Raw genomic sequence first — 9,630 nt, forward strand, 5'->3', positions numbered from 1 at the left:
CTCCCTAGTGCTGTTCTTCCCCAAAACCCTGAAACACTCCCAAAATTCCCAGAGAAAATTTTTCATTCCTCCTGGCAATACTGAGAGTGTTTGGGGTCATTTCAGGTATCCCTGAGCCAATGAAAAACAGCTGTTTGGTAGTATAGTTTCTCCTTTGGTTTTCCCAAATGCACACCCCTATCCCAGTACCTCTGACCCAGTCGCACCTCAGTGGTGCCGCTTGAATGAATAGAAAGCACACCATTTGAATTCAAATCTACAGATTCTAAATTAGATCATGGAAATCCAGATTCCAAACTTTCCAATAAATGGTTCAGATCATAATGTGAATTTCAGAATACAAACATGTCAGGAGAACGTACTAGCATATTGACAATATCTTAAGTTTGGACTGTTTTCCGTGTCAAAAAGTAAAATCCCAATTTTCAGAATTTGAAACGTTAATTCAAGAGATTTGAATTTCAGAATTATTTGGAATTTTGTTTCTGTTTTGCCATTATCATCCAGTCTGGCCTGATCTCCATGGACAGCTGGGGTCTCATTCTCTGCTCTGATGCATATTGGAAGAACGTAAAGGATGCTTTGGCTTTTTTAACTGGCCATGCTTCCTCCCTTCCCCTCACACCTGTCCTTTCCTGACTTTGTTGTGTTTTTAATCTTCCTACCTGCTGTACTGCATCCCTTTGGCCCACAACCACTTCATCTACACATGGAGCTGAGGGACTTTGACCTTCAAAGGTATCTCTGAAGTGGCACCATTTTACCCTTTGCCTGACTTACTTGTGGAATTGCTGAACCTGTGTCTCGGCCTACCAGGCTGCTCCACGAGCAACGCCGTATACTTTCCTGTCCTCTCAGCTACCCGGAACGTGGGAGGAGGTGAAGGTGACGGTTGTGCGGCCTGGGCTTATCCCCACCAGCAGCCCCTGTGGGAACACGATCCCAGCAGATGACTTGATGTCCGTGGCTTTGCCATCCACCTCCCGGTGAGTGCTGGCAAATCCAGAACTGGTAGCATTTTGACTTTGATGAGGAAATATATGCCACCGTGGGGATTTTGACTGTTTCAGGACCAGACAGGGCTGCAGCCTTTTCTCATTGTGGCAGGAAGCAGAGAAGGCTGTCTAGATGTGCCATTGAGAATGTAGTGTGAGTCCATAAGGGGAAGTAAGGGGTTGCGTTGCATCCATGGTTTTCAAGAGGACTCTCTAGGAACAACACTGTTTAGATATACTTTGGTGCTACACTTCTCTGCTTTCCTTATTGAAAACATCTTTATTCCCCCTTTCCACCCATCTTAGGGTCCCCAAGGCAGCAAACAATCAAAAACGTTAAAAAGCTCTTAAAATACATAGTATAAAAACAATTAAACACTACAATTAAAACATAAACATTAAACAAAACACATACACTGTTAAAACACATCATCATAATTATTAATAATAGCATGCCGTTGAGTTGCCATCGACTCATGGCAACTGCGGGACCGTGGCGTTTTCGAGGCAAGCGTCCAGAAGTGGTTTGCCATTGCCTTCCTCTGCATAACAACCCCAGCCTTCCTTGGTGGTCTCCCATCTGAATACTAACCATGGCTAATCCTGCTTGGCTTCCAAGCTCTGACAAAATCAGGACACGTACACAATTAAAACACAAGAAGGATGGTCGGTAATGGAATGCCAAACAAAACAGATAGGTCTTCACCCACTGGTGGAAGACAATGATAGATGGGGACAGGCAAATCTCCTCGGTGGGGGGGGGGAGGATTCCATCATTTTGGTGCCACGATCAAGAAGGCCCTTCTTTGGGTTGCCTCCCATCTAGCCTCAGATAGTGAGGGGACTCAAAGAAGGGCCCCTGGAGGTGAGTGCACTGGTTGAGCAGGTTCATACGGGCATAGAAGGTCCTTAAGGTAAGTTGGCCCCGAGCCATAGAGGGGCCCAGAAGCCAACTGGGAGCCAGAGTAGGTGGAACAAGATGAGGGTGATATAGTCTTTACGACCCTCTCCAGTCAGCATTCTATACCTACTGTAGCTTCCAAATACTCTTCAAGAACAGCCCCGTGTATAGTGCATGGCAGTAGTCTAATCTAAATGTCACCGGGGCATGTATCACAATGGAAAGATCTTTTTTGCTATGCCCTGAATGATATGGCCCTTCCCGCCTGCAGTTATGTGGTGCTGCCTCAACCAGTCTGCCTGGAGCAAGGGGTCAGCTACACCATCCAGCTGGAGTTCACCCGCTATGGAGGGCGTGAGCATCTGCAAGGTGCTGCTGTACTCCTGGACTCAGTAAGTACTGAATGGTGGGGCCCAGGCATATCTGACAGGGAGATCCACAGCTTGACGGAGGAAACACATGCAAGTAATGCACTGTCCTTGTCTCTTTCCTTTCCTCTCCTCCCAAAGTTGGTCCTGATGCCACGTTACTCCTCTTTAGAGATGTTCATTGCTGGTGATGCTGCCTCTATTGCCCGCAAGGAGATCTTTGAGCGCTACCGCTGTGCCCAACAGGCTCGCCCTGTGGTTAAGGCACCCGTTCCAGAGTCTTGTGCCAACTTGCTCCTCAGCATGTCCGCCATCATCCTCCAGGGGGCGCTGCGTGAGTGTTAAATTGCCCCGGGGACACAGACCTTGCCAGGCACCTCATCCCCCACTGGAAAGGCTCCAGGCACTGCACAGAACTCCAAGTGGGGATAAAAGCAGGGGGGGGGGGGGGGGGGCTGAAATGAACCCTGGTGACTCATAGCACCTGGAGACACTTGGGACTCTGCGCCCCGTGCTAAGTTGCATGCGCAAGTGGGGGCTGCCTATGCCCAAATTCATATGGTTTCTCTGCCATCCTCTTCTGGAGTCGGGATGCCGGCAACCTGCCTCCCCTTCCTTCCTTTCTTCCTTCCTTCCCTCCAAAGGTCTCAAGTGATTTGGTGAGGGTTACGTCCCTGCTCTTAGCAGAAGTGCTGCTGAGCCTCCACAGGCTGCCTAGTTGTGGATTCCCATTGGGGCCTTGTCACGTCTCCCAGATCCAGCCCAAACATCATGTTGAAAAAACTCATGTGCTTGGCCCAAGGTCACCCTTCCTTCCCCTCCATAAAGGGGCCACTGAATCTATAGCCACCCACTGGCTCCCTAGTTGGCCAGGCCTCTGAGATTTTGTTCTCCTAATTCCCCCCCCCCACTTTCTCAGCGGCCATCCCATCGTCTTCCTTTCCACCTCCTTCTCACTCTTCCTTTGCCTCCAGCCTGCCTGTGTAACCCCCAGGGCTCACTGAGCTCAGAGTGCAATCCCAGAGGCGGGCAGTGCCAGTGCAAACCTCACGTCATGGGCCGCCGCTGCGAACACTGCTCCCCTGGCACCTTTGGCTTCGGACCCAGTGGCTGCAAAGGTGAGTGAAACTTGGGTTCTGACCATCCCTTCCTCAACGATTTTGGTTTTTTTAAAGCCATAGAACTGTAGAATAGAATCATAGCCTTTAAAAAGTTGGAAGGGGCAACTGATTCCACTACTGAATTGCCCTCGTTTTTCCTAATATCCCACCCATCATTTTAAACCCATTATTACAGGTCCTGTCCAGTGTTCCCTCTAAGTTGAGTTCGTGTGAGCTAGCTCACAGTTTTTTAGCCTCCGGCTCACACGTTTTTGTCTTAGCTCAAGGAGGATGCCCCCAAAGCAAACTAATTTATGCAGTAGTCAAATCGCTGGCTCAGAACTTTAATGCCAGCAGCTCACAGAGGATAATTTTTGCTCACAAGACTCCACGGCTTAGAGGGAGCCTTGGTCCTGTCCTGCACTGCCAACTGAAATAGCTCTCTCTGCCCTTCTCTAAATGACAGCCCTTCAAATACTTATAAAGAGCAATCATATCCCGCCCAACCTTCTCTTCTCCAGGCTGAACATTCCCAGTTCCCACAGCCTTTCTTCATAAGGCTTAGTCTCCAAACCCCTAATCCATCCTCATTGCTCTCCTCTGCACCCACTCTAAAGTCCTTGCTGGGCTACTTTTCAGTCACTGCTAATGGGGTCAGGACAGAAATGTTCTGTTAGATAATCTATCCAATATTTCTCACTCCTGATGACATATTGGAAGGGAAAGGGGGTTGATCCGAACGACAAAACACAGATTGCAAACTCCATGAAGTTTAGGTGGCAGCTACAAGCACAGTCAGCTTCAAGAAGCAACTGGATAAACATATGGCTATTAGCCACAAGATATAGGTAGAACACTCTGTCTGGGGCAGTGATGCTCTGTATTCTTGGTGCTGTGGCGGGGGGGGGGGACAGTGGGAGGGCTTCTGGAGTTCTGGCCCCGAGATTGGACCCTCCTGATGGCAGCTGGGTTTTGGCCGCTGTGTGACACAGAGCGTTGGACCGGATGGGCCATTGGCCTGATTCAACCTGGCTTCTCTTATGTTCTTAGGGGAAAGAGAAAGGTGATTTTGGAAAGCAGGAAAGGTGTACAGCGGAAAGGATTAAGCACCCTTCCCATAACCCCTGCCGCCTCTTCCCAAACCTGCTTTCAGAAAATACATTGCCAAGTGACTTGTTTATTTATAGTGCTTTTAGGTCTTTTCGATACATGCCTGCACCTCTGTGCACTCCAGAGCCACCTGACATTCCTGTATGATCTCCAGTCTCTTCTATAACTAAACACCCCTCCCTGTTTGAGCCACCTGGATCATGAAGCTGAGCAGCTCTTAAAATGTTAATCCTCTGACCAGCAAAGAGATAGATGGACCTTTTCAGAATTGTTTTTTTCTTTTATTGCACATGGAATTTTTGCACTCATTCTGTTATGCTCTGTCCTGATCCCTCTCCTCAAAAGAACACTTAATGTTGCTGATATAATGGCATTTTCCGAGTACTTCCGCTGCAGTTATATTGAACTGAAGCTATTGTGCTTTTGAACACAGTCTCAGATCCTTATCTGACTGTTCCTCACCGTACCTTTTTGTCTTGCCACTGTTCTTGGCTAAAAAGCAGGCAGATACTACAGGGAGGAAAATTAAAATACCAGGTTCAGGAAAAGAGTGCAGCAAGGAATTAATTTCATGCAAAATAGGCACCATTTCTATACCTTGATTTACATAACTGAATGAGAGCAGGATTTGAATCTTCTAGGCAATGACTGTGAACGTTTTTAGACACGGTGAAGTCAGACAGAGGCGGGGAATGGTTCTTAAAAGCAGATAGTCAGGTGTGTTTGGGTGGGTGTGATGTGTTTGTGGAGTGTTTGTGGCGGTGCCTGGGCAAGAGGGGCAGAAAACACGGGTGACTCTTCATTCCCCCTCTTTCCAGCATGCCAGTGCAACAGGGAGGGATCCCTGACCAGCTTCTGTGACAACTTCAATGGACAGTGCCCATGCAGGCCAGGGGCCTTCGGGCCTCGCTGTGACCACTGCCAGCCCAGCCACTGGGGTTTCCCAAACTGCCGCCCCTGCCAGTGCAACGGGCGCTCAGAAGAGTGTGACCCACGGACAGGCAGCTGTCTGCGTTGTCGAGGCCACGCAGAAGGAGAACGGTGCCAGAGGTGAGGGAGAGCATTAAGACATTCAAGGGGTTTTGTTTTCTCTCACCCTGAGGCCTGAGGGCACGGGTTTGAGGTATGCAAATGCAGGCCTCAGGGTTCTGCATGCTTATGAACCCAGCTGCTAAAGGATCAGACTGTGGCCTATGGTTGTGGGATATGACCCCACACTAATGCATTGATGCCCACACTGGCTGAAATGGTGAACATGCCAGTCACATACTGTTCACTAGCATGAGATAATGAGTTATCATAGATTATTGTCCCAGTAGGCCACATAAACTGCCATGCAACTCCCCCCCTCAGCCCGGAACTTCTTCCTTCTTTTTCCTTTTTCAAGGAAGTCCAGATACTGTGTTGTGAATCAGGTGCATTTTCATATATGAACAGTTTTGCATAATGGGATTAGACAGTTAGCAGGGTCAGGAGTCAGGAAATACGGAAGAGGAGCAGAGAGTTCTGCAGGACGTGGCCCTCTCAGCATGGGAAGCCTTTTTCAAATTGCCTTTCTTTTACAGTTGTCCTGTGGTTGTAGCCTGCTCTCCACATTGCTGTAAGCTAGAAAAAGGGCTTACAAAATCAAGAAACCTAGAGTTCTCGGGCCTTTGTATTCAGTGCAGGATGTGCTTAATGTATCTAACACCCAGAAATGTGAAATGCGCAACCCGCCTCTTTTCCTCATCTGCAGGTGTGCATCTGGATACTATGGAAACCCTGTGCTGGCCTCAGGTGGCCACTGCCGCCCCTGCCCCTGTCCCGAGTCACCTGGCTCTGGACGCCATTTTGCGGCCGCCTGCCATCAAGACAGTCGCTCTGGGACTGTGGTGTGTAGCTGCCTCCCAGGCTATACAGGCAAGGCCAACCTCCTGGTCCATCTGGTAAAGTCAGTGGTCAGGCTTGGCATGCAGCAAGTTTGGTGGAGAGGGGGGATTCTAGAAACCCTAAGGTGGGTTGGAAGGAGGTAATAAGTCAAGTCCCTGGCTCATGACCTCATGCCATAGTAGCCTTTGCTAGGCCGCAGGAGTTGAGCCTTGTGGGTTGAAATACCGGTGGCTGTAGTATGTTTTGTTGCCCCCCCCCCCACTGGTCTACTGCTACTTGTGTCAGAAAAAACACCTTTGCCTTACACAGGCCAGCGCTGTGATGAGTGCGCTCCTGGTTTCTACGGCAACCCTTGGCAGGCTGGGGGGCGATGCCAGCCATGCTCGTGTAACAACAACATTGATAGCTCAGACCTGGAATCCTGTGACCGCCGCACAGGCCGCTGCCTCCGCTGCCTCTACCACTCTGAGGGGGACCAGTGTCAGCACTGTCAAGCGGGCTACTACGGTGATGCCACCCGCCGTACCTGTCGCCGTAAGTGTCTTCTGTGGAGAGATTCTGTCTCCAGACGGCATTTAGCGTGCATTCCTCCTAGCTCTGCCTTCTTAGACCTGTCCTTCCTTACACCACAGAAGGATGTATTTTTAGGGCTGGAAGAAACTTCAAAGAAGCATCTGAGCCTTCCAGATTATTTTGTCAGGTAACAACTGACTTGTTAAGTTACGAGAGTGGGGAGATTATGAGGGGCCGAAATCTGGTTTAAATCTTAATAAAACTATTGGTTAAAATATATATATATATTGTCTGTGGCACCCACACCCTCTTGTATGAGGTAGGGGCATGACCAGTCATGCTTATAGTTGGAAAATCATTCTAGGGCCTGGCTGCACAAATGCCCTGTGTAATTCTAGCTCCTGTGTTTGAGCCTCAGAGTGCCCTGAAACTTGATGAAACCAGGAAGCCTTGAATCATGCTCTGCTAATGTAGGGAGGAAGGAGGAGAGAGGAGCGAGGGGAGGCAAATCTCAGTCGTCATGGCAGCATTCTCTTTGAACCTTTTGTGCCTTCTCATTTTCCTCGCTGTTTCTTTGCGGAGGGGGTTTCAGTTCCACGTGTGTGTGTTGCTCCCTCTAGTAGTCGATTCAATATTACATCATTTTGTGTCCAGCATATCTCCCTGCAGATCTAAACTGCAGGTTTTAGGCTGGACATAAACTGGGTTTATGCTTGGGGGGGGCAACAGTGGGAGGGCTTTTAGTGTCCTGGCCCCACTGCTGGACCTCCTGATGGCACCTGGTATTTTTAGCCATTGTGTGACAGAGTGTTGGACTAAATAGGCGATTGGCCTGATCGAACATTAGCTTTTCTTATGTTCTTAAAATAAACTCAACCATTAGAGTGATCAAAACATGTGCAGAACATCCCCCCCCCCTCAAGAAACAGAGACTTACAAGCGAGGAAAATGAGAAGCTGGAAAGCTCTCTGTGGCTGTTTTGTGCCCCGTACCTCTTGCCTGTTGTGCTTGCACTCAGCCACAATTGCACCATTAGTATGTACGCTGCCCCTGTATCTTCATGGATCTCAGAAATGAAAGTCTTTGGTCTAGTATTCCAAATGAAGCACAGTTTCTTTCATTCACACATCATAATATTTCCCTTCTGCTCTTTTCCAAGTTAATGTTTGCCTTCCTCCCTGCAGGTTGCTCCTGTAACTTCCTGGGCACTGTGCGCAGCGAGTGTCCATCCCGGGACCACTGCCTGTGTGAACGGAGCAGCGGACAATGCCAGTGCTTGCCTAGTGTTCAAGGGCAGAGCTGTGACCGTTGTGCCCCCAACTTCTGGAACCTAGCCAGCGGACAGGGTTGCCAGTCATGCAGCTGCCATCCCCAGTACTCGCTGAACCCAGCTTGCAATCAGGTGTGCCAAATCTTAGTGGTTGGTGAAGGCAGACAGGAACATCCGGGAAAGGGCAGTAATGGGGGCTGGAGGAGCAGAAAACATCTAACGCTGGAGAACTTGGTGTCATGGTTAAGTTTGCGGACTCTAATCTGGGAGAACCGGGTTTGATTCCCCCCACTCCTCCTCTTGCATCTGCTGGATGACCTTGGGCAAGCCATAGTTCTGGCACAGCTGTTCTTGAAAAAAGAGTAGTTGCTGTCAGAGCTCTCTCAGCCCCACCCACCTCACAGGGTTAGGGTTAGGGTCTGTTGTGGGGAGGGGAAGGGAAAAGAGTTTGTAAGCCGCTCTGAGACTCCCTTGGGTAGTGAAGGGTGGGGTATAAATCCAATCTCTTCTTCTTCTTCTTCTTCTTCCCTAAGGCCTGCGAATAAGCTTATAGCAGAAATAACCTTTGAGCATTCACCTCCTTGCTTCACAGGCTCAGAGCCACTGTGTCCAGTAGCTCAGTAAAGCAACTAACAGTGTGAAGTAAAATCTATGCAAAGAAAACCAGAGGATGTACTGGCCAATGAGGCATCTGCTGATGTGTGTGCTCATCTTTACTCCACCAACACCCAGGGGCAGTTCAATCCATCCTGTACCTATCTAGCAGATTTTCTTTCTCCTTCAAGGAGCTGGGGACATGTGGTTCTCCCTTCCCCATTTTATCCTCACAGCAACCCTGTGAGGTAGGTTAGGTGGAGAGTGTGTGACTAGCCCAGGGTCACCCAGCGAGCTTCGTGGCAGTGTTGGGATTTGAAGCCGGGTCTGCCAAATACTAGTCTGACCTGTCCCCTTTATTTCTGTGCTGAGCACCATCAATCCCTGCTATGATGGGCTTCTTGGAACCACAGCCCTGGAGTCTGGGGCACTCTGCAGTGTCTCTTCCCAGTGCTTTGGTCTACTCCCAGCCCCGGTGGAGAGATCCCTTCTGTGTCCCAAGCCTTTGGACTGTTCTCTCTGCTCCCCCCCCCCACCCCACCCCCACCTCTCCCTCTGCTCTGCAATAGGGAGATAATAATATTGTCCTGACTCTACAAGCTGGTGGTAAGGATTACTGAGACTCTGGGTTGGATCCAAAAATCCACACAAATGGGGGGCCAGGGGGGCTGCAGGCCTTTCTTGGGTATAATAATAATAATAATAATAATAATAATAATAATAATAATAATAATAATAATACATTCAGCTTATATCCCGCTCGAACCCCTCCCACGAGGTCTCTGAGCGGCTTACATAGTTTATTATCCCTAACTATGGGCAGATACATCATTGGGGCGGGATTGCCTACCAGCACCCAGTGGGGTTCAGTTGGTATTTCCTCAGCTTTGTCTCGGCTCAGCTCCCGGCT

At 49.2% G+C, this 9,630-nt stretch overlaps 1 protein-coding gene across 1 annotated transcript in view; it reads left to right on the plus strand.

The window, feature by feature from the left end:
• LAMB2 (laminin subunit beta 2) overlaps positions 1-9,630 on the plus strand; it is a 68,650-nt gene that overhangs the window by 37,405 nt on the left and 21,615 nt on the right. Inside the window, exons 14-21 of the mRNA XM_015422107.1 lie at positions 859-986; positions 2,168-2,288; positions 2,406-2,598; positions 3,239-3,382; positions 5,293-5,524; positions 6,210-6,373; positions 6,653-6,877; positions 8,041-8,258. Of these exons, the coding sequence (XP_015277593.1) occupies positions 859-986; positions 2,168-2,288; positions 2,406-2,598; positions 3,239-3,382; positions 5,293-5,524; positions 6,210-6,373; positions 6,653-6,877; positions 8,041-8,258 (1,425 nt within the window). The remainder of the gene's footprint in view (positions 1-858; positions 987-2,167; positions 2,289-2,405; positions 2,599-3,238; positions 3,383-5,292; positions 5,525-6,209; positions 6,374-6,652; positions 6,878-8,040; positions 8,259-9,630) is intronic.

This window comes from Gekko japonicus, unplaced genomic scaffold (assembly GCF_001447785.1).
Source record: "Gekko japonicus isolate JY-2015 unplaced genomic scaffold, Gekko_japonicus_V1.1 scaffold292, whole genome shotgun sequence".
NCBI classification, from domain to species: Eukaryota; Metazoa; Chordata; class Lepidosauria; order Squamata; family Gekkonidae; genus Gekko; species Gekko japonicus.